This window comes from Mus caroli, unplaced genomic scaffold (assembly GCF_978045245.1).
Source record: "Mus caroli unplaced genomic scaffold, Mus_caroli_1 scaffold_4, whole genome shotgun sequence".
Taxonomy (NCBI): domain Eukaryota; kingdom Metazoa; phylum Chordata; class Mammalia; order Rodentia; family Muridae; genus Mus; species Mus caroli.
In genome coordinates, this window is record NW_028227259.1 from 94,338,810 (window position 1) to 94,363,236 (window position 24,427).

The window sequence follows — 24,427 nt, forward strand, 5'->3', positions numbered from 1 at the left end:
GATTTTAGTGTGTATAATCTGGACGGCAGCTAAAACATAGTGAGCATGCTCTGCCCTCAGGGCTGCTGATTCAGTAGGTCTGTGTGGAGTGACTCCATGTTTCTAGCAAGCTCCAGGTACTGCTGCTGCTGGTGGTGTGGTGTGTTCTCTGAGGAGAACATCCCAGGAACCCCTTCTCATTGTGAAGGTGGACAGATTACTCTCTACCCTTCCCGGCATGTCCTTAGGTCTAGCTTGGGGTGAGAAGCCAGAAGAAAGGGTGGTAGTAGAAATAAAGAAACTGCTGGAAACAACACCAATATGGAAGAAAATTGGGGGATATTAAATGTCAGTATTTAAGGCTAGAATATGTGTTCAAACAAACTGTGCAATGCGTAAAGAAGTTAGCCTAAAATGCAGGAACCAATGAAGAAAATATCTTGGAGTCTTGTCTTCAGAAGTTTGTGCCTCTGGTTTCTCTGTTGGCCAACTGATTCTGGGTTTCAGTAGCCATGGAGAACATGTTGTAATGTGCCAAGAGTCTTCCTGGAGCTGAGATTCCAGAAGAGGGCTCAGCTGGCTGGCTGGCCACCTGTGGAGGCTGCCACCAGCCAGAATAAACCAAAACATGGAAATGAAACAACCTGGCACTCAGTCCGATTTTTCCTGAAGAAGAGAGGCACTGGTGTGTAGCACCAGGCTGAATCTGGACAGACCAAGGAAGGAGACTCCACAGTTCAGGAAACAACGAGAGTATAGGAACACGTCTCAGCAGGTACAAAGAAAGCGTTCTGTTCACAGAAATTCTGTAGTCTAATCGTGCAAAATCTTCTGTGAGGAAGGATAGCCGCACCAGACCTATTCGTCACCTCACAGGACGTGAGAACTGAACAAAGCTATCGCGAGTCAGCAGGAGTCGGGTGTGGTGAAGTGTGCTTGCTAGTCAACGTGAAAGGAGAATGAAAGGTTAATTTTTCTCTGAGACGCGGATCCACACAGGTTAACAGAGAACGAATCTACCTATGATTTTAATAGGCCAGACTCTACACAGGATGAGTTGGCCCGGCTTAATGAGTCTACTCTCAAAGTTACTGCAATAGCACGATACAACTAGGAAGAAAAGAATGATGGCGTGGTAAGTAGGATGATTAGCTAAATACACATGGATCAGGTCGCACTGAGCCACTGACCACCAATGGTTTGTATTTTGATAAATTCCACAAGTTGAACACCAAGTAATACACAATGTGGCTTATAACACAAATAAGATGAACAGAGAACATTCTCTATTTCTAAGAGACAATTTTAAGTTTTTTCATCCTCTTACGAGTCTTGGAATAATTTAAAGAAGCATTGTCATCATTTAATTAATGTAGTGTATTATGTACTACAGAGTATTGTATACTATAGCGTACTGTGTCACACTGCCTGGTTTAAAGCACCCGCTTCAAACTGGAACATGTATGTTCTCTGTTAACAGGTTGCTACTGAAGTTAGAAACTGGTAGTCTATTCAATGGCAGATTTACTGGAAATATTATTTACAATAGCAGATGGGTCTGCTAAAGGTCAGAGACTTCCTGTTATCTCTCAAAAGAGACATTACAGCAGCCACCTGGTTAGTGAAGTTGTGTCTCTTTTGTAGGCTTCCACTGACATCATGAAATGATGCTGTGTGTGTGTGTGTGTGTGTGTGTGTGTGTGTGTGTGTGTGGTTTCCTGATCTCCCCTTTTCCATGCTCCCAAACCAAGCACAAGCAGGTACTTTTCTCACAAAATTAGAGTAACTCTGGGTTTTACTTATATAGTTTCTGCAATAAAATGTTGCATTATCTTTCAATTTAGACAGAGTTATCTTTAGACGAATTGTTGGCTGACCTCATAGGGTGTCTTCTTTACGCAGCCCTGGGCAAACTGGGGTTAAAAGTATTTGTGAGCACGTCCACCTAGCCCACACCCATTTTTCCCTGGCAGTCTTTCGTGGACTGTAGTCAGACTGTGTAGTTCCCCTTTTATTCTGGGCCGCCTACATGATTAGATTGCTTTCTGCTTTTCTAGGCTCAGGACACAGCTACATAGCTTCCTGATGGAGCCTTTGCTTAGCACATGGCCCTAATTTTAATCCACAACAGCATAAAAGAATAAACAAATTGGTTTTCCTGGATGCCTTTCCCCTATCTTACCTGAGCCAAAAACATATTTGCACATTACTGGTTATTGTAACAATCACAAGTTACCAAGGAACTATGGGATACATGATGTCAGAAAAGACAGATACACATCAGACTGCTGTTACTATTAACTTCAGAGAAATGAACAAATTGGGTCTTTGGTTAAGCTAATACAATGACTTCTCATGAAATTTTACTTAAAAGGGGGCTGGAGAGATAGCTCAATGGTTAAGGGCACTGACTGCTCTTCCAGAGGACCCTGGTTCAAATCCTAGCTACCTGTGGCAGCTTACTACAACTGTCTATAACTGCAAGGTCTGACACTCTCATGTACACGTACATGCTGGCAAAACACCAGTGCACATAAGATAAAGGTAAATACATTTTCTTAAAAAAGAAAGAAAGTTGACTTTAAAACTTACAGGTTATTGAAGGAGGAGGGATTTCTTAAAGTCCAGAAGCTTATAACTCAAAGCAAGCCTGAAAAGTCTGCTCTACCTAAAGGATGGACTGTGATGATGTCAGAGCCCAAGGGGAGGGACTAAATGAATATACTCAGTCTTCTCCCAGGAATGCTATCGGTGTTTGGAAGGCAAGCCAGCTCACATGTGCACACATGTATGTATGTATGTATGTATGTATGTATGTATGTATGTATGTATATGTGCCATGTGTATTTGTGCATCTGTGTGTGAATGTACATGAGTCTATCTGTATGTATGTACATGTACCTATGTGTTATCCTGCAGCGAAAGAGCCTGGCCATCTTGAGAAGAGATCAAACTATTTTAGTTCAGATGACCTGAAAGGGAGAAAGGACTTGCAATTAACTGAGTCTTTAAGTCACCAGGCCTGTGGGAAGGACTGACACTGAGAGGAAGGGGCATCATGGAGTCATCTCAGGATCCATCATGGAAGCCCAAGTTTCTGTTTAGGGGCCTGGACCATGATAGTTTTGACTTCTTCCCTCTCACAGTCATGCCTGTTCTTTCCCCTAGGGACTTCAACTGATCACAAGGTGCCAGTCCCTCTTAGAGGCCAGCTCATCCCAGAGTCGGTTGATGTAGGATCATGGCTGAGATCAGCGCTGTGGAAGGGGGCAGCTGACAGAGAGCCTTCTCATTGGCTCAGCGCTGTTTCAGAACACTGGCCGGTCCACACCACCTTCCCTTTCCCCTCAGCAGATGACATATGGACTCCCAGATCAGCCCCCCCTCAGAGCTCTCCCACCTCACGGCCTGCCTCTCAAGGGCAGTGGCAGGGACAAGAACCTAAAGAACATTCAAGGCCTCCAGACAGTTTACTGTGCGGCCACACTTCTCTGGGAACTGCTGCTGTCCCCACAGTGGAGGCTTCAAGGTTGACATGGAGCAGTCTGTACTACTTCTAAGAGGGAAAGGCACGAATAAAGTTATCTTCATGACTGGGCTCTGGCTCCTGGCTCTCCTGGGTGTATTCAAAGCTGACTTTGCCAACAATGGCACGCAATACATTTATATGAATTTGAGCAGTAAATTGTACAGAAAATGACACAACGGATTTATAATTGGGACTTTAATTTTTTCTGATTTTTTTCAATATTAATTTAATTATGTAAATTAATAATAACAATGTATTAATATTAATAACATCAGCACTAATAGTTTAGTAGTTACTGAGTAAGTGAATTATTTTGACTTGAGAAACAGAAAACTTTTAATGATGCTCTATATTTGATCTTTTTTTTCTACTCCAGAGTTATTAATATGTTTATGTACCTTAGCAATATTCACATTTGTTGACCATCCCATGCGTCCAATACACTGTGCAAGATACTGTGGTGGAGACCAGAGAGACAGCTCAGCTGTTAAGAGCACATGCAGCTCTTTTAGAGGGCCCAAATTTGCTTCCTCACACCCATATGTACAGTTCATTGTTGCTTATGGCTCCTGTTTGGAGGATCTCTCTTCTGGCCTCTACTTGGACCTGTTCTCACATATGCGCTTGTACACACACACACACACACACACACACACACACACACACACACACAAACACACACACACTTGAAAACATAAAAGGATAAAATAAAGGTAAATACAGGGAGCCTAAGCCACTGATGAGCTGATTTAAGACACAATCAATTTAAGGCATTATAATAAAGCCTTGCTCAGAACTAGACAGCAAGAATGGCTTCCACAGCTGGACAAGAGGTGAAGGGGATTCGGAGAGTGAGAGTGACCCATTTGCCTGTGGTTTTTGTATTGTATTTTTTAATTGTGTGTGTGTGTGTGTGTGTGTTTGTGGGCACACGAATGCCATGGTAGATGTCTGGCAGTAGCTGAACAAACTAGGTGTTGACCTTCTGCCTTGTTGGCCACTGGGTTCACTGGGCCAACTGGATGACGAACTTCTCAGGACTCTCTGGTCTCCCTACCTTGCCCTAGGAGCCCTGGAATCACAGATGTATGCTATCATATCTGGCGTTACGTGCACTCTGGGAATCTGAACACAGATCCTCGTGCTTTCACAGCGAGGACTTTACCCTCTGAATCATTTCCTCAGCCCAATATGGCTCCCCAGTCCAATATGTCTGGCTGTAAGACAAAAACAAAGTGGTTGTGGGCTATGAGGCTTACTGGAAGAGAAGGCTGCAATGGCAGGGGGCGGGGTGTGTGTGACATATGCTGATTTAAATGTAACCGAAACTCTCTCTCAATGCTTTAATAGGCAAAGCACCAACATTTACATGTGTTATTCACACTTCTCTCACAATTGTTCAGTGAAACAGCTACAGGCACATCTCCTCTGTGGAGGCTACTCCCGTGCAGTCAGTTGACTGTGGAGAAAAGATACTTAACCATTACTGTGCCAAATAGAGTTTTCCTTGTCTTTAACCCCTAATCAATTCAGTATAACAGTATTCACACATCACTTACCTTGTCAAAAGTAAGCTGGAGATGATGGAGTTAGTGGGAGGCGGCAGGTTACATGAAGTTTGTCCACTTTTAGGGAAGTACTTTAGCATCCTTAATGTCTGAGCAGAGTCCTGGAACCAGTCTACTAGAATTCAACCCTTAACATCCACCCATGGGTTCAAATCCTATCCATTTCTTCTAATGAGTGTCTCAGTCAATCTCGTAGCCTTTCAAGAATTACATTCCTCATATATAACATATGATTCAAAGAGTAATTTCTTTATGAGACTGAAAGGCAGAAGGCAAATGGTATAACAACTATATGAAATCTCAGGTTGTTTTTTTTTTCTCAAATATTGATGTCAGTGACTCAACCCTAACGTATTAAATACCAGTAAGAGTACAAATGGATGGTGCTGAAGGTTTCCTTTCTAACGACTCTATCCTATCGTGTTTCCCATGTACATACTTGAACATAGTAGTTAAACCTGCCAACTCTCCCCTTCATCAGCCGCCTCGCTCAGGGCATGCCTCCCCCTCAGCTTCTCACACCAGTCACAGCCTGGAACTACTTTCCACAGTAATGCCAGCTAGCTGAATACTTCAGAGTCCTGAGGTAATAAAATATATTTGGGTGGCTTTTATTTTTTGTGGGGGCAGTTGATGTTAAGTAAAAAACCTAGCAAAATTTCTAGCTACTGGATCAGACTTGTGAATAAAGAGAAGAATGCACAGTTGAGTTTATGAGTGTTTTAGATAGTTAATTCAGGAACTGTTTATCCATTTTATTGAGCATATCCTATATATAATACATAATATGAAATACAAAAAGTACAACTGTAAAATGCAACAGACTCTATGATTAATAATCATGGTATGATATCTGGGGTTTAATTTTAATTCATATGAAACTGACAATGACATATTTGGATCACCTAAAACAAGGAAAAAACTTTTTTTTTCTTTTGACAAAACATCTATGGTCTTGCGCCATGCAAAACCAGCTGAAATAGATTTGGCCTTAGAAACCGCATTAGTTATCTAGGTCTGTGCAGCCATCTTAGCAGTTAGCCACACAGCACAGCTAACGTTTCTGATCTCACGGTTTCTGAAGACCAGGACCCCAGGGAATGGTTTTCTGGCTCTGCGTTGCTTAGGAAGTTGCACCAAAGGTGTTAGGATAAGTGCTGGCCTTTGAAGTCCAGATATTCACGTCTGAGAGAACCGGATGTTCTAGAGCTCGCCAGAGGGGCGCCTGCTGGCTTTCCATAAACAGGTGCAGCAGTGCTTGATCAAACAGGCTTTTCCGGTGGGCTCAGGCCATCACATGCCTGAGGAAGAGACCCAGCAGAGCATTTGGGGAGCCTTAGCAACTCTGAGACATGTGCTCTCCCTTCTGCTTTGCTCTGTCCCTTAGCATTCCTAGATGCTGAAAGCATGTGATAAGCACGTGATGTGATTAGCTTGCCGGATCAATCATTCCACATCCTACCCGACAGCATCACATTAGATGACATACTTTCCCAATTGTCTCTCAATTAAAAATAAAAGGCAATCATTATGTTTAGCTGATTTGCAGAAGGATTTTGGGAGATGGGAAAGATTTGTTAAATCTCACAAAGCTAAGGTCAATGTGTCATCTGACTAATTAAAAATATCTCCTGGGCTGGGCGTGGTGGCGCATGCCTTTAATCCCAGCACTCGGGAGGCAGAGGCAGGTGGATTTCTGAGTTCGAGGCCAGCCTGGTCTACAGAGTGAGTTCCAGGACAGCCAGGGCTATACAGAGAAACCCTGTCTTGAAAAAAAAAATCTAGTGGGAATCTATTCTTGCGTGTACTTCTTACTCTTTGTGGATGACTTTCATGCAACTTATCTTTCTTTCCTGATTGAAATGCATCATTGTATAATTTTCAATAAATATAAAAAGTTGGAGAAACACGAATCACAAATAATTCTATAATCTACACATAACTTGTTTTGAGTTTGTGAGTGGATACACAGCATTAGTGTGCAAAGACACAAGTAAATAATAACCTAATGGATGAGTATTTTATGATATGATTATATATTCTTATATTTATAAAGAAAATTTAGCTCTATTATTAAAATATAATTTTAATGACTGCAGCATCAGCGCAGTAAAGAACTTTGAGGAAAGCCTTTGTATCTCTGATGCCCATATAACATCTTATAAATAGAATTATAAATAAATTATAGGATAAATTTAACATCTAATTTGTGTTCAAGGGGGAAAAACATTTGCTGCAGCAAACATTGTCACTATCTGCCGAATAGTTTAATCTTTGCTAATAGGGATTTTGTTGCACTGATATGGTAGCTTTTATTTTCTCTGCCCAAATTCAGTTTGAAGTCGGCCCTAGGTGGTGGGGGTTCGGAAGTTTCCTTCGCAGCTTACACAATATCATATGTTGCCAGCAGAGGGCGTACTGTAAAAACATAGCCGTTGGAGGTCTTTGAGGCTTCCATGGCTCCTGGAGACCAGATTTTTCCTTCACCCTTTATCCCGTGTTCTTCCCAGTGCTAGCAGCCTGTGAGGTGCAGTGCTCTGTGGTTCTGTCTACCTGGTCCATTTATACAGTTTTTGATTCAGGCAGTGGTGCTATAACTAGAACCCAGTGCAGGTCAGATCACTAGCCAGAATCCTCGTGTCTATATTTAGTCCTCATCTCCACGAACACTCAAAACAGGGCTGTGTGGGGCTGGCTTTGCCAGGTACCCGTTAGAGCTCTATTTCTGTCCTTTCTGTTGCTGTCCTATCATAGTTAAATAATTCTTCATGCTAAACTCACTTTATGTGACTGCACGGTTTCTCTTTAGTGATTTGAACAGATGATGCAGTTGGTCATTGTTAGATATGATACTTGGCAAACACTTAGCAGTTATTTGCATTTCTCTCCTATGCGTTTTCATACCATCTTCCCTTTCCTCTGTAAGGCTTGCTGGGCTTTGTACGTACTTTGTAGACTTCATGTACACATATATCTCATTTTGAGATAGGGCCTTATTTAAGGCACAGGTTGGCGTGGAGCTTACTAAGTAGTTTGCACTGGCCCGAATTTATAGAAATATTCCTTCCTTCACCTCCTGAGGGTAAGATTCCAAGGATATGCCATCATACCTGGGTAGGTTTTCCAATATATTACGATCTTTTGGTCCATTTTTAGTAAGATGAAACCATGCCTTTCTTGATCAATAGGCAAAACATTAGAAATGTAAGATTTCATTTCAACCAGTGAGGTAGGCTTCCCTGGACACAAAGGCCACACTGTTCCTATCCTGTCAGCCAGAATCCGACTCCGAGTTCTGGCGATGCTGAGCATGATTCGCTCACTGTTAGAACTGTTCCACAATTTAATGTTGATAATACAACCTCACCGTAGTACAGGTAACACGACTGAACAATGTCAGACGAAATTCAAATGGAAGTCATTTGGGGATAGAAGAATATTGATTAAACCTCCTTGTTGATATAAGTTTACAAATAAAACCCCATAGTATTTTTGCTTTTCCAGGTGGGATTAGCAGACCTGTGAGACCCTGGAGAGGGTCTTATACAACAGCAAGGATGCTGTGATGTCCTGCCTGGCTCAGCTATAGTAGCATGGCTTTATCTGCAGGAATCTTCTGCAACAGTGACACATTTGCGGTAAGATGCATTTGTGTTAAGTCCTCTCCTAGCAAACACAGTATACTTTATGTTTGTGGTATATATTTGTTTACAAGGGTAAAGAAAGATAATGACTACAACCCATTTTTAAAAACATTTAAAACAGCTTGGATGTTACCAGTTACACAGAAGGGTGTGGGGACAAATGAAGAGCATGAACAATCAGAGTTTAGTTTTTTTTTTTAAAATAATATTTGTTTATTTATAACATATATAGCTGTTTTGCCTCCCTCTGTGTCTGTGCGCCCTGTGCTTGCAATGCCCACATAGGTGGGTATCAGATCCTCTGGGACAGGAGTTGCAGATGATTGCCAGTTGCCCTGTAGATGCTGGGAACTGAACTGGCGATTTCTAGAAGAGTACTCAATGCTCTTAACCACGAAGCCATCACTCCAGCCTCGAGTTTAGGTTTCTTTACAAAAATCCAAAACCACCTTATTCTAAAAGGTCAGGCACTCTGATACTTCAGAGTTTAAAATCATCAGCCCTTGTAGATCTATTCCTAAATCTTATGAAAATGCTCAGATGTTTACACAGCTGTGAAACAGGGTCAGTTCAGATCGCTGATGGCTTGAGAATGTGTTTCTTGTTGACATCAGGAATTGGAAATGTTTACTTCCCATCATTTATGAGTCATCAAAGTATCTCGGCTCTTTTAAGAGTGCAAGATAAAACAAGCTTAACCCAGGTGATAAGAGCAGAGTCCACTTGAGTCTGAGCTCACCTGAGAACTTGCTATCGAGGACATTTGGAATGGGCAGTGTGCAGGCTTCCCTTCAGTACTGAAATGAAGTCCCATCTTGCCTTAGTCCAACTCTGAACCGCAGCCAACCTCTGCATTTCAAAGAGGAAGCAGGCTGCTCGGCATTCGTTTGTCCAAAGCTTCAGAGCCATGCGTATTAGGATGCAGAGCAGACCACACACGGATTCTGCAGTGCTCCCTCTAACTCCGCTGAGCAGGGCTTCTAGACTGTGGTCTCCGTTTTAGCTGCCTGTTTACTCTGTAGACACTTCAGGATAAAGGCCCTTTCGGTATTGAATCTGGAAAGGAGAGTTAGAATATAAAAAACTGGGTACCGGGAGGGCATGAGACCTACGGAAGGACAAAATACCCAGGGGTCCACTCTGGACTCACTTTGCTATAATTCTCTCGATCTCCATTTTCTCTTCTTCATCTAATCTTTGAAGGATGGATTCCAAGAAAGAAAAGTGAAAATTAATGTACGGAGCCACCTGGAAAGGAAAACAGGAGGTTTTATGTTAAGACGCACCCAGTCAGTGGGAGACGCGCAAGCGCAAACGCAAACATGCAGAGGCCACGGGCGCCCATACATCTCTGCTGATTTCTTCTGCATCTTTATCCATGAGGAAGATCCGAGCGTTGCTTTTGGATGGTCCTTGTAGTAGCCTCTGCAGCAGTGGGACATCGGTCTTCTTTAGCTTTCTCTGCTCTGCAAATGTATAAGGAATGAACCACAGTAAACGTTAATCCTAGACAAAGAAAAGAAGGCAATTTTGTCTTTTGGTCTTCCCTTGATTTGTTTTAGAGGCAATAGAACCCAAGAACTCCCATCCTGCAAAAAGGAGAGCCATGCCCCAGTACCCATGGTGAATACATTCCCAGACCCCAAGGAACATGCGACACTCTAATGGTATATAATGCCATAGTTCATCTGTCTGTCCTATACATACATATACATACATATCTATAATCAAGTTTAATTTATAAATTAGTCACAGTAAGAGGGAAGCATCACTAGTAACAAGATAGAGCAATCACAATATAATTTAATAAAACTGTCAGCGTTATTGCTTTTATACTTCTTTGAGAGCATTTACATCCCCTGCTGAAGTATTACCTGAAGACTAACACTATGGAGCCTCCATGGTGAACCTGCTAACTAAGCTGATACTAAGTGACTAATGGGGAGGTTGGATCTACAGTGTGGATGAATCATCCCAGAAGCGGCAGTGAAGAACAGAACAAGAGTTCATCACTATCTGATGGTACACATTTTAAAGCTTATGAATTGTTATTTCTGACTATGTTTGACACTGGCTAACAGTAACCTTACATTTTAGATAAGAAAACATTTGTATCAATTGAAATTAAAAAGAAAAACCTTTACATAAACTCCAAATGAACTTCTTCCTCTCAATATAGGGTCTGACTTTACTAGTTCAAATAATTTGACCTTAATTTCAGTTATTTAGACAAAGCTCTGGTCCTACTGAGGGAGCTACATGGTTCCATTCATTCATTCATTCATTCATTCACATTTGTTCATGCATTGACTCAACAAACTTATTTCCAAGTTCAGTTACTGTAATTCCATTTGATAGTTGTTCTCAACTCCTTTTGTTCCTATCTCTCATTCAGTTCTTGGGTTTTCCAAGAAGTAAAATAAGAATGCAGAATTAATGAGATTAGTTTTTTCATTATCTGTGGGTTTTATCTCTTCAGCCATGGGAAGGAGACAAAAGAAAACGGATAGAGTTTCAGAATTTCAAATGTAAAATGTTAGAATAAATGCCCTACCACAAAAGTACTTCTCATACTTCCTCCAAGCCACCTCCCATGTGGGATTTCACTTTGACAAAAGGGAAGCACAGAGAAAAGCCCCCAGTCCTCCAGCTTCTCTTCTTTTCTCACCTCCTTCCTCGAGATGAGCAAATCTGTTTCTCATCTCTGGATTAGATTTATTCTTGTTTCCATTCCCATTCTCCATGCACCGATTTCTGCCCCCTGCCATGTCTGGGGCAACGGGAAGCCCTCACAATTCTGTTCCTCTCCTCAGCGCTGCAGAATCCTCTCTCTACCTTTGAGTCTCACGCTAACCTGGCTTCACACCCTCAGCTGCATCCATAGCTGACATTCCCAAGCTTCTTGCTTCTTGGTGACCTGGAACCATTACTGAAAACACATCCCCCGCAGCCCCCAGCCCTGAGTTCTGTACGCATTCCCTCCCAAAGGAGAGCTCAGAGTCTTACAATGTGTCAGACTCGGTGGCAGGGTCAGAGAGGTGGCATGTTGTGATGACCAACACACGAGGGTAAGGAGGGACAAGAGATAGGGTGCAGAGGTGACTCACAGCGAGTCCAACACCTCCTGGACATCCCTCCACGGACAGATTCCTGAGATTCTGATCTCTACTCAGACAACGCAACGTCTGGCACACAAGCAAAGTCCTTTGTATCCTAACCTCCTGGAAGGTATTTATCCTAAGTTATCTCTCCCTGGAATTGGAGAAGATATATATATGATACTCAAGAACCATCTCTCCAGGTTGGGAGTGTAGCTCAGTGGTTAGACTGTGTGTTAGGCTTACACCCAAACTGTAACCAACAACCATGATAACAAACCCTTTCCCGTCTCTCCTCTCTTTCGTGTTCTGTTTCTTTCCTTTGTTGACAGATTCAGGTGGCTCTTCTGCCTTCCTTATGGAGAGAAAACTAACATTCTGCAGTGGTCAATTTTTCTTACCTCCTGTCCCAAAAATAATGTAAAGAGCGAAATCCCGAGGGCTATTCTCAATCTGTCAATAGAAAAAAAATGGAATAAATGTAATTGTTTCAGACGATGTTATTAGACCCAAAGTATTTGGGGGGTGGGTCCCATTGCCCCTTCACTGTCGGCATGACATCTTCCCAGCTCCTGGGGGGATAATGTGAATTTCTGGGCTACAGCTACCCCGAGGAAATCTGAGGAAGTTCTCGTCCATCAAAGTTGAACATATGATGTTGGTTCACAGCCCTCAGCTCTTTTCCCAAAAGCTGCATTTATGTGTCGCCATTAGCGTTTACTTACGCACGTGGTAAAGCTCGGGTTAGTGGCCAGGATTACCTTAAATTTCTGGAGAAGTTGCTTTATTACTTCTTCAGTTCTCATGATACTATTGGCTCTGACCTTAGTCTCTGATCCGAAAGTTGGGGTGAAGATGGACGTCTAAAAGACAATAATAAATCACACGAGACCTCAAGACTCTATCAACTAACTATCATCAGAATCTTGAACCTGAAGTGTGTGTGTGTAGGGAGGGGGGGAATGTAATTCTAAGAAGCGATGACGCAACTCCTTGTGATGTCACAGTGTTCACAAATAAACACAGATTTAATGATTGTTATTGTATGAATGACAATGCTAAACACTATATGAAGTGTTCTAAGCTCTTCATAAATATTGACTTAATTCTTATAACAAGTACTAAGAATGAATTTTAAGTTATAGGATATAAACGTCACATGTTTAGGGGCTGAGAGTCAGTGCTGAGAGCACTTGCAGCTCTGGCAGAGAACTCATACGTATTTGTCAAATGAATGAATACACAAGTGACTGCTAGACCCTGTGGCAGGAAAAAGCTCTGACCTTCGGCATGTGACATGTCTTATATGTGTTATAGAAAGATGTGCACACATTTTACACATTGTAGCAAAAGACAAATCAGAACAGAAATTTTATCTAAACCGTGGCCACACTTGTATAAACAACTTGTGTGTAAGTTTGAGACCTAAAGGGCAGATTGCAGAATGTGATGTACATCTGGGTGAAATCAGCAGCTCCAATGCGTTTAAACCGTCTCTCTGGGGGCCTTTATGTGACTCTGGTTGTTTGCTGGAGTGCTGGCTTTCCTCTTTACGCTTTGTGCCCACACCTCGGGAAGCTTATCTATGCATTCAGCTCCCAGCACCTGACGGAACTCAGCTGTCACACTGGTTAATAACTTGAGTTCTGGCGTGACACAAATATGGCGGGGTCAAGTTCAGAAATACTATTAAAAGCAGTGTGACCCAAGAGAAATTGCTTGATGTCTATGAACTTCGATTATATATAAAGAAGAAAATGATATCCACCCTCATGGAAGAGGTTTTATGATTAATGAGACGATTTATTAAAAATATGTTCAAAGTTAGGTTTGGTAGCACATGTCTATAATCTTAGCGCTAGAGACCAGCCTGAGCTCTGTAGCAATGCCTGGCAAGTATGTGCTTCTTAATTCATTTATTTATTTTTGATTTAAAAATTTCACAAATATATTTCGATCATGGTTTCCCCTATCCCAATTCCTCCCAGATCCTCCTCGCCTCCCTAACCGCTGAACTTCATGTTCTCTCTTCCTTTTCTCCCAAATAACAAAGAAAAACAAACACACAAACAAAACTAAAACCAAAACCCAAAACAAACAACTCAAGACCAAAAAAAAAAAAATCAACAAGACTAAAAATTCCCCAAACAAATCAAAACGAGACGAAAAGCACCCTTCCCCGAAATGTGGGGCTGGAGAGATGGCTCAGCAGTTAAGAGCATTGACTGCTCTTTCAGAGGACCAGTGTTCAATCCCCAGCAGCACCCACATGGCAGCTCACAACTGCTTGAAACTCCAGTTTCACACAGGCAAGAAAACAATTCTCATTAAAAAAAAAAAATGAAGTTAATTTTGTGTTGGCCAGCTATCCCTGGGAGTGAGGCCTGCCCTGGAGTGTGGTTGATACACCAGTGACATTCCGCTGGAGGAAAGGGATTTCCCTTTGCCAGCAGCTATCAATTGCAGACAGCATCTCAGTTACGAGTGGGACCTTTTCTTTACTTCCTCCCATCTCGGTACAGGGAGCCCAGTGGGCTTGAGCCAGCTGGGCCTATGCATGCTAATTTAAATCTGTGCTTAGCAGAGCTAACAAAGAAAAAAGTGAATACGGCTGTATTTAAAGTTAGCTTATTAGTTACTACGGAGAAAACCCGGGTGAGTGTTAGGCATCTGCTACCGCAGTTATTACTGACGTAGATGCTAAGTTGAAGTAAAGAGTGTTGTCAGTGTGAGTGACATTGCTCCTCATGAGCAAAACTGCAACTCACCTCATGGTCGTAGACGTGTCCATTGATAGAGGCTCTGTGGTTACTTAGCACCCCCATTCTATCTTTTCTGTACATCTCTGGGGCCCTCATCCTTTTTCTCACCAAAGCTGCCTCACTCATGGTCCTGTAGAGCAATGGGGATTCTGCCTCACTCATGGTCCTGTAGAGCAACGGGGATTCCAGCTCTTCGTCTGCGTATGGTGTCAGAGTGCTGTGGTAAGATAAATAGTCTGGGAAGAATAAAGACCACAAGCCCGCATCATTTAGCTGCCTATCTTCTTGCAACGTAGGGACGCTGGCATGCTTTTATTAACAAGAATGACTGCTATTTCCTGGCTGTTCCAAGCTGTTCACGGCTTGGCTTGGCTTACATTGACTTATTAGGTGTTTGCTGTGTGAGCCTGGCAGGCAGCAAATGCTGCTAGTTGTGTCTCAGTATTGGTGTGGTCACGTGACTGGAGTTTCCAGTCTTTTAATCTTACTTTATTGGGGTTGTAAAGTATACCGAATTTTAGCCTGGAAGAGCTGGACAAACCTGTTTTTCTGTCAGTCTGGACTCTGAGAGAAAAACATGGTAAGCCAAGTATCTTCTACATGAATTTAATACTTCTAAATGATGAGACCCAGGCCTGCATCTCTGTTTTGTCCTGATGCCAAGCTTATCAGACCTTTCCTAAGATAACGGACTCTGGGCCTTAGCTCCTCTTCCTGAGAAATGACTCTCACGGAATACAGAGACTTAAGAGAATTTGCCCCTAAGTTCATAAAAGCAAAGCTGCTGTAGACTAGCGGCTGCCTGTTGGGTGCCACCAAAGCAACGGAGACACATACGCTACCAGGCTTCTCGGTGACGCTAAGCAGCACATGTGCGTGAGCTCACCAAGCAGTGTTGTGTAAAAGGCAAATGGTTTTGTGTTTTAGGTTGTTAAAAAATGCACCACACTGATAAGACTTTGCTACTAACCTTCCGGGGAATGCCTGGCTTCAGATGCTAGAACATGGGTCCTGTCCAGCTCGCTGATACGGTAAAGGTCATCAAATTCTCCCCAGCGAGTCATCCTCCTGCGAAGTAACAGATCTTGTAAATGAGACTAGTTCCACGTGTTAGGTCGCAGCTTTACAATGGTGATACTGCGGCCGAGGGCCTCTGTAGGTAGATGCAGTACCCAAATTTCAAACAAGTTTATCGTGTTACAAAGATCACAGTCATACTAGAGTGATAAAGCATGCATTTCAAACACACCCTGTATGTTTTGGGGCAAAATAAGCTATATCCTGAAATGCAGCATTACATGGATTCTGTAAGTTGTAATGTTCAGAGAGGGAAGGGTAGAAACCAATGTGAGCCATGAATGCATGAATATTTCATAAGATTTTGGGGGACTTAGAAAACTGTCATTTACACTCATGAATCTAGTATCCACAGTATGAAAACAATTACATAAAGTGACTCTAACCTGATAACATATGGTACTTATCTTTAAGGCCTGAACTGCTTTGAAAAATACAGTTTATAAAATAGAAATGTTTTTCTATTTTATAATACTGAAAATACTCTTCACTAGGAAATTATTATCTCATGTAAAGTATTAGTAAATTTACAAACATTCTACTGTCCAGAATACAAGGAGCATGACAACTGTTTACTTTCCAGCAGTTATCATTTATGTTGATTTTATATGTGGCCTTAAACAAGTTAGTTGTATATCCTCTCTTGGCCTGACTGTCCTCATTTATGAAATGGGAATAATCATACTATGAGGTAGAATAGAGTTGTTGGTAGCCTTATGCTGCTTCCTCTGCTGTGTCTCTCTGTCTGTCTGTCTATCTCTCTCTGCCTCTCTCTCTCTGTCTCTCTGTATCTCTATCTGTCTCTCTGTCTCTCTCTGCCTCTCTCTCTCTGTCTCTCTGTATCTCTATCTGTCTCTCTCTGTCTCTCTGTATCTCTATCTGTCTCTCTGTCTCTCTCTGATCCCTGTGTGTCCATGACAATGTGATCAGCCAGCTTCCTGCTCCTGAAGCCATGCCAGGCTGTCCTTGCCAAGACAGAGCCTATCCCTCTGGAAGATAACTATATTCCTCTGGAAGACAAGACAGACTCTGTCCCTCTGGAAGACAAGACAGACTCTGTCCCTCTGGAAGACAGACCCTGTCCCTCTGGAAGACAGACTCTATCCTTATGGAACCAAAGCCAAAACAATTCCCCCCTTGCGATGCTTCTGGCCACGATGCTTTATCACAGCAACAGAAAATGACAGCACTGGGATAGTCAACGCCTTAAGCAACAATGGCAGGCGTTGACAAAGCAAAGCTGCTGTTTTCCTCCTGACCTTGAAATTCTCCTGATGCCTTTTGTAACTCTTGTATTATTTGATCTACAGCAGCTATAAGATGTAGATAATATGATCCTAATATATTTGCTAATAAAACTTCGAGCAAACTCTACTAGCTGGAAATATTGTCAGTCAAAATACATGTCAAGAAGTAGAGGAACTATATTGCTGGCAGCTCAAGTCTCTACTCACATTCCATCCATAGAATATGATGAGATCCATAGACCCATAGAATATGCATGAAGAAAATTGAACATTTCCTCCAATTTGCAATATATTAGAAATCAAAAGTAGTCATGTTTAAAAGCCATTGAAAGGGGGAAGCAAAGGACACTGGATACCAATGAGAACCTAAAACTAAAAGGCAAAGCAACCAGATGCTGTTTCCTACGGGGCGGGGACCAAAAGTTCCTATACATGATGATGACTTATGGTCACCACAGCTGAGCAGTGACCTGCAAATGTGACAGCCACCCCCTCAGTTTCCTTCGCTTCATGCAGTGGTGTGGTGCCACAAACCCCGGGGCTGAGACATGACTCAATAGATTCATTTTTGGCCTCTTTCCTGTGTTCCCCTCCTTGCTGAAGTGAACAACAACGTCCTTACAGTTTGGGAGTGTGTAATTCAAGAAGCATTCCATACACTGTGCACATGACTAAGCTTAAGGGTGGCTCTCTGTACTTCTCAAGCAAGAACTGGTTAGAACTTTAACATCAAACAACTGAACATGTGCAAACATGGAACAGCTTGTGTTGCTCTGGCTAAACAGCAGGAAGTGTACTGGGTCTAAATGCTGGGGAGGGATTGTAATGGGCTTCAGAATAAAATGGAGGTAGAAATTTGATAGACAAAGAAAATGCCGCCACTTCCCTATTCATAACAAAAGAAAAAAAAAGACATTACTGATACAAAATATATGCACCTATTCACTTCTTGCTCTTTATTTCATTCTGCCATGGCTTGCCTAAAATATGCAAACACTGACTTTAAAGAGATATTAAGATAGAAATGAAAACCAGTGAGAGCAAAAATAACTCCAGTGAGGTTCTTCTTGTCTATTTTGGTTTTTAACACACACAATTTCTATAAGAAAACATTTGGCCCTGATACGATAGAGATCAAAGTCCCTCCTACAGAGTCATTTCCATACTCGCAAGTGGTCAGAGCTCAAACACATGGCTGTACTTTTAAACCTCCACCATCCCCATTAGGGTAATACTTCCTCAGCGTGACTCACTGCCAACATGACTAAAGCAAGATAACAGTAGCGAATATTTTCTCCAAGGAATAGAAAGATGCTCAACTGGAGTCCTTGCAGCTGAGCACACACTGTCCATGTCCTTCGTTGTATACTAACCCACCAACAGGGGACAGTAAGTCTGAGCAGCGGTGTTAAGTCCTGACCATAGATGCCCAAAACAGACAAAGAATGAGAGAAGCTTTGAAAGAGGGGAATGGTCAAATTCGTTACACAATTTAATGGGGCCCATAATTTGAGTGAGTCACCTGAGAGGAAGTGATCAAGGGAGGGAGAGTACCTAAGACTGAATGGACACAGAGAACAGTGACTCCGGTGTCTCTATACGCCACCACAGAGAGGCCAGGGAGAGCCATTCTCTCTGCAGTGTGCCTTCATGTTTGAAGAGCAAGCTGACTGCACCAACTAAATAATGCTATCATGCTTGTGTGTGTGTGTGAGAGAGAGAGAGAGAGAGAGAGAGAGAGAGAGACAGAGAGAGAGACAGAGAGAGAGACAGAGAGACAGAGAGAGAGAATGAATCAGTCAGTCTGCACTGTATGCTTAAGGGGTGTGGTCTCTTCCTGCTAATTCTTACTAGAATGAGAAGATTCATGGCAGACGCATAATTACAATGCTCTAGTAAGTCTTGTTACTGTGCTAAAGGTCAGGCTAATACCTCCAGTGTTCTAGTACATGTCTGGCTATTCTGTTGAATCACAGGCTTATGAAATTGTCTAGGTGTATTTTCTCAAGTTTAAATCATGAGAAATAACTTCTGCTTGCTTCCAAAGCTGTTATAGCTTGAACTTGAGATGTACTCCACAGGTTCATGGGTTTGAACACTTGGACCCCTCAGCTGGTAGTGCTGTGTTGGGAGGTGTGGAGTCTTTGAGACCATGACCTAGCTTGCAGAAGTTAGTCCCTGAGGTCGGACCTTGAAGATACCTGGATCAGAGCTCCCTGCTTCCTGACTTGCTAAGATATGAGCATGCCATGATGGCTCAAGCTCCTACTGTTTGGCTGGAGTCCCTTCAGCTCCCAAGCCTTCTCTACTGTGGTGGTCTTGACATCAGAAAATGTGAGCCCAAACAATCCTCTCCTCCGTCCATTGCTCTGTCATGCTTGGCTATGCTGAAGAGAAGAGTTACAGAGAAACCCTGTCTTGAACCCCCTGCCCCCCCCCCCCCCACAAAGTTACTAGCATACCAGCACTGTGCTCAGGGAAATGGGCTCTGCAGAAGGCAAGGGAAGGTGATAGTTTATAATCTGCTGTGGCACAGGCAAGAACACCACCCATATGACCTGTCCCCACCCTTGGCTCCTAAAACTCACCGGCAATTTCCATATCTTTCTTTCAAAGCTAGTATGTTGAATTGGCGAGATTAAAACATATCTTTGAATAGCTATTAAAACAATAGTGGCTTATCACAACTGTAGAAGTACCAACCTCCTCGATGTATCACTGTAACACTGCACACTTATGAAGTTTTAATGAACTGGAAGGAATCAGAATTTAGCAGGAAAAAATAAAAGCTGGGTGTGGTGGCTCATGCCTTTAATCCCAGCACTTGGGAGGCAGAGGCAGGCAGATTTCTGAGTTTGAGGCCAGCCTGGTCTACAAAGTGAGTTCCAGGACATCCAGGGCTATACAGAGAAACCCTGTCTCAAGAAACAAAACAAAACAAAACAAAACAAAACAAAACAAAACAAACAAAACAAAAAGAATATAGCAGAAGGGGTCTGCCCCTCAAAGAAATTTGCCATGAGTTCTTAGGTAGATGTGAAATATGATCACAAATTTTTATTCATATCTTGTATAGTTCTTTTATTTTAAAGCAAGGCTCAATCACTTTTATATGCTGCGCCTACTGATTTGAGTGATGGGTCTTGTCAGTTATTTTGTACCTGGGGGATGCTGGACTTCACAAGCTGCCCGAGATTGTGGTTCCATTTGTGCTCACAAGCATATGTCCTGTGCCCACCAGCAGCCCATAGCTTGGATGGGAGACTGGTGAGAAGAGGGTGAGAAGCTTGTCACACAAAACAGGTGTCATATCTTTACAGGTTTCCTCTGATCTTATTCCCTTCCGCTACTCACACTTTCTTTCTCTGTCTATTATACTTATAGATCCCTCTTTGTCTCTTTCTTTACCCCTCTGTCTCTCCCTCTCTCTGACCTCTCTCTTTCCTTACTTCTTTGAGTTGGGCCCTGGGATGCAAAAACAATGAAAGATATGTCCCCTGCTACCTAGAGACTCCCAATGTAGCTGGGGACAGGATGTATAAAAGTTCAACAAACTGTATGCCCTGGAGATGAGAGAGTAGCTGTCGGTATGCTCAGTATGGACCAAGGGATCGTAGAAGGCTTTCAGGAGAATGTTTTGAATTTGTTGGAGGAGAGTTAGACAACTGGCTGTGGATAAGCAGCAGGCTGGCTGTCAGGTGGGCAGATGGACGGAGGAAAATAAGAAACTGCATGGCATGTTTACAATATTGCACAGTGCTCAGCTCTGTTCAAGGACTATATTTGAGACTTGTTGAGTAGGTAAACATGGTGGGACATGGGTGTGTGTGTGTGTGTGTGTGTGTGTGAGAGAGAGAGACAAGGTGGTATGTAACTTTCCTTAATTGTGGCCAAATATCAGACTATACAAATGCACCATCCTAGCAGCTGTCACCCATTTTCTCCTCTCGGAGAACCTCAAGTCTTCCAGTAATGGATGGGAAGGTGGGAGTTGTGAAGACAATTTTGGTGGCAGAAGATGAGATAGGAGTGAAAGATGGAGAAGAAAGGAAGCCAGCTCTTTTAAGAGTATAATTTTGAATGATGATAATTAAAAAAAACCCTACAAATTGTAATAACAAAACCCCACTCAAGCCGAACATTCAAGTTTATAGTTGCATCCACCCATGCAGGGTGGGAGCTTCCCTGTGCAAGGAACTTCAGATGTGCTTTGCTAAACAGCTCTGCTCGTTCTGAACGAGAGCATAATTCAATCTCCTGTCCAGAAAGCAAGACCAGTTCTTTGTTCCAAGGACTGGACAGATTGAAGTTTTCTTCTCTGTTTTTGAAGGTCCCGTTGGGACTATCCAAATCTTGCCATTTCTCTTCCAGTGCACTCTCCTGGGGAATGCAAAGGGGCAAAAGGGCCCCCAGCAGGGGTCTCCAGAGCCCATGGAACAAAGGTCCCTTTGGTCTGCCAGGTGGTAACTAGGGATCCTAACCTCAGAGACATGGTTTTCAAACAACTAATCGATGGAAATGTTGACATTGGCATGAGATTGCTGATGTTGGCGTTGGTGTGAGTTTGTCTATAATCATGCATGCACAGGTATATGAAACCCGTGCTAAGAGCACAACAAAAGCAGAGAACAAGACCATTTGAGGACGTACAAGGGAGGGCAGCTTACCCTTTGCTGGAAAAGGTTTCCGGTGTGTTCAAGAGATCAAAGGAAGAGATTTGCTTCTCATCTTGTATTTTCAGCTGTATGGGTCGTTTGACTCCCCAGAAAATGTCCAGCATCCCTTCAACAATCAGCTGTCCGTCTTCGGTCTAAGGAAGAAACCATTACCCATAGTCATTGTTTTTGCGTTGCCTATAGAAAGTTAATCGCTGTAACTGAAGAAGTAGAAAGTACAGCCTCTCGGAGCTAGTTCTAGTTTAAACATCTCCCAGGATAGATTATTCAGCTTCTCAGCCTACCTGCAAACCAATTCTAATTTTGAAATAGTCTTATTTTTAAAACAGAATATCTGGCAAAATAAGCCACGGTGTGTTTTGCATGTGCACCAATGGGTATACTGCATTAAAACACTTTCTCAGCTTTGGCTCTTGGATTAGATGGAGTTATATTGCTTTAGTTCCATTTAATTAAAACAATGTGACAGCTTTAAAAACTGTACTGTATTAGAAATTAGAATAAATAGTTGCTGAGAGATTTCACAGTTATTCGAATAAACAGGAATAGTTCAACTCATAATGTTATGTAGTTCAAAAGAAAGAACATTCATGAAGGAACGGTCGTGGCACACACCTTTAATTTCGGCACTCAAAAGAGGCACGTGGGTCTCTGTGAGTTCCAGGCCAGCCAGGGCTGTATACTGAGATTCCATCTCTTTCTTTTGAAAGAGAATGCATATGAAAACATACTCTATAATACAAAACGGCTGGGAAACCTGGGTTCTGAGCCCCAACACCTGTGTAAAAAGCCGGGCATGTCTGTAACCTCAGCGCTGGGGGCTGCAGACAGTCTGAGCTCTAGTTTTCTGAACAGCCAGTTTAGCCCAAAGCTGCAAGCTTCCAGTTCAGCGAGAGACCTTGGTTCAAAGCAAGAGAGGAGAGATTGCAGAGACGTCCTGCTCGTGTGTGACTGTGGCATGCATGCTTGCAGCCTCACATGCATGTCACACACACGCACACAACATTGAGATGCATTTGTGAAAAATAAATAGTTTTTGAAGTGCTCATTCACAATAAAAACAGTATAGCAAAAGGAGTGTGTAAATGAAGAAAAATTAGCAAACATATATATGTATATGTAATGTATTTTACAAATACATGAAGTATTCAGAACAAAGCAATTCTCATATTTCTTTTCAAACTTATCTTTTATAGCATCTATATAACCTCTTTTATATTAAGTATCTTTTAATTAAAATCTATTATTGTTTTAGAAACTTTGAGACTATAGAAACTGAAAAGTTATAATAAAAATCATTGACTACGGCTGCTGTGAGACGCCAGTCGTTAGGCATTATAAACGACTACAGTATTTCTCCAACATTTCTAAACTGTTGTCATTGTGCGGCAGCATGCAGCCATTCAAACTCAACGTACACGTTTTAAGAAACAACTCAAACTTGGCTTTATAGCTACAGCGTGACTTGTAATAATCCCACCCAGGCATCCACAAGGCACCGTCACATATCTCTCTGCAAACAGTGTCACGGTGCACACCTCTCCACACACATTGCCACAAATGCAAGGGCGCAGGGGATAGCTTTATCCATATTTGAGAAATTCTCCATGTTTAAGACAGAAAGCAAACGCGTCCTTAAAATTACTTATATGCTTTTCTGTGTCGAAAAATGCTTAGAAACTTGCAGATAACCCAGGCCTACTATTTTGTGACATAGCCTATAAAAAATGAATAAATTTTCATTATTAAATATCATAAATTAAAGATTTATCAGCTTCTTTGGATCACACGTATTATTAGGTTCTAGACTTGAGCCTACCCTGATACATCTATATGGTTATAGAATATAAATATAAATCTGTTCTCTGTGAATCAAGCTATTGCTTTCTTTAGTGGGCTTACCTGCCCATACAGTATATGCAGATTTTTCTGGTTTTCATAGAAAACATTATAAGTCTCCAGTAAATAATTGAGTTGTTCCCTTAAAAAAAAAGAATATTTACAAGTCACAATCAATCGTCAGCCTTAGAACAGTTAATATAGCACATTTGCATCCTTAGAACATTAACACATTATATATGCTAATTAGTAATTAAAATGCATGGGGGTGACTGAAGGCAGAACTGGTGGAAGAGCTTGGTCAAAGGAGGCAGCTATGAAGCAAATGTGGTTTACATTTTGCTTTGTTCTGTTTCATAACAGTTTAACTACCTGTTTCACAACAGTTAACCACCCAGACACTAAACACCTGCCATGCGTATGACATCACGGTTCTCTTTGATGTTAAAACAGTGGTCAGCTTAACTAATGTCTGCTGCTGCAGAGGAATCTCAGTCAAGTGACAGGTAGACACTGTGGGAGGCACAGGTGACAGGTGAACCCTGTGGGAGGGACAGGTGACAGGTGGACCATGTCAGGGGCACAGGTGATAGGTGGACCCTGTGGGGGCACAGGTGACAGGTGGACCCTGTGAGGGGCACAGGTGACAGGTAGACCCTGTGGAGGGCACAGGTGATAGGTAGGCCCTGTGGGGGGGGGCAGAGGTGGATCCTGTGGGGAGCACAGGTACCATTTTAATGTGAACTCAGCCATCTTTCTCCTTTGCTCAAAACTCTTCAATGTCTTCTCAGAATAGAATTCAACATCCTGTTGCTATGGTGACTTGAGAGATGGGGTTTGATCTACTTGTCTGTCACCTCATCGACCTTGTTCCATCATTCTTTCCTTTAGACACTACTTTCAACTTTCTTCATGTCTCTTGGACACAGCAGGTCCTCGGGCCTTTGGATTTGCTGATTGCTCCTCTAGAATAACCCCCCTCCACCATCACATTGCTATCTCATTCAC

At 42.3% G+C, this 24,427-nt stretch overlaps 2 protein-coding genes across 12 annotated transcripts in view; one reads left to right on the plus strand and one right to left on the minus strand.

Annotated features, from left to right (window-relative positions):
• LOC110294754 (alpha-fetoprotein-like) overlaps positions 1–3,577 on the plus strand; it is a 44,373-nt gene extending 40,796 nt beyond the window's left edge. For all 5 annotated transcript variants that reach the window (XM_029477063.2, XM_021163190.3, XM_021163191.3 and 2 more), the window contains one exon: positions 3,148–3,577. In XM_029477063.2, coding sequence (XP_029332923.1) covers positions 3,148–3,216 — 69 coding nt within the window. In that variant the 3' untranslated portion in view covers positions 3,217–3,577. The remainder of the gene's footprint in view (positions 1–3,147) is intronic.
• Positions 3,578–5,805: 2,228 nt separating this feature from the next.
• Rassf6 (Ras association domain family member 6) overlaps positions 5,806–24,427 on the minus strand; it is a 40,658-nt gene continuing 22,036 nt past the window's right edge. For 4 of the 7 annotated variants that reach the window (XM_085836847.1, XM_029477923.2, XM_021163329.3 and 1 more), the window contains 9 exons: positions 23,483–23,561; positions 21,572–21,714; positions 15,551–15,648; positions 14,587–14,816; positions 12,580–12,681; positions 12,220–12,271; positions 10,068–10,186; positions 9,871–9,968; positions 5,807–9,776 (listed from right to left, as the gene is read on the minus strand). In XM_085836847.1, coding sequence (XP_085692973.1) covers positions 9,701–9,776; positions 9,871–9,968; positions 10,068–10,186; positions 12,220–12,271; positions 12,580–12,681; positions 14,587–14,816; positions 15,551–15,648; positions 21,572–21,684 — 888 coding nt within the window. In that variant the 5' untranslated portion in view covers positions 21,685–21,714; positions 23,483–23,561 and the 3' untranslated portion in view covers positions 5,807–9,700. Of the gene's footprint in view, positions 9,777–9,870; positions 9,969–10,067; positions 10,187–12,219; positions 12,272–12,579; positions 12,682–14,586; positions 14,817–15,550; positions 15,649–21,571; positions 21,715–23,482; positions 23,562–24,427 lie in introns of all 7 variants that reach the window. The other 3 variants (XM_029477926.2, XM_029477922.2, XM_085836848.1) reach the window with 3 other exon arrangements.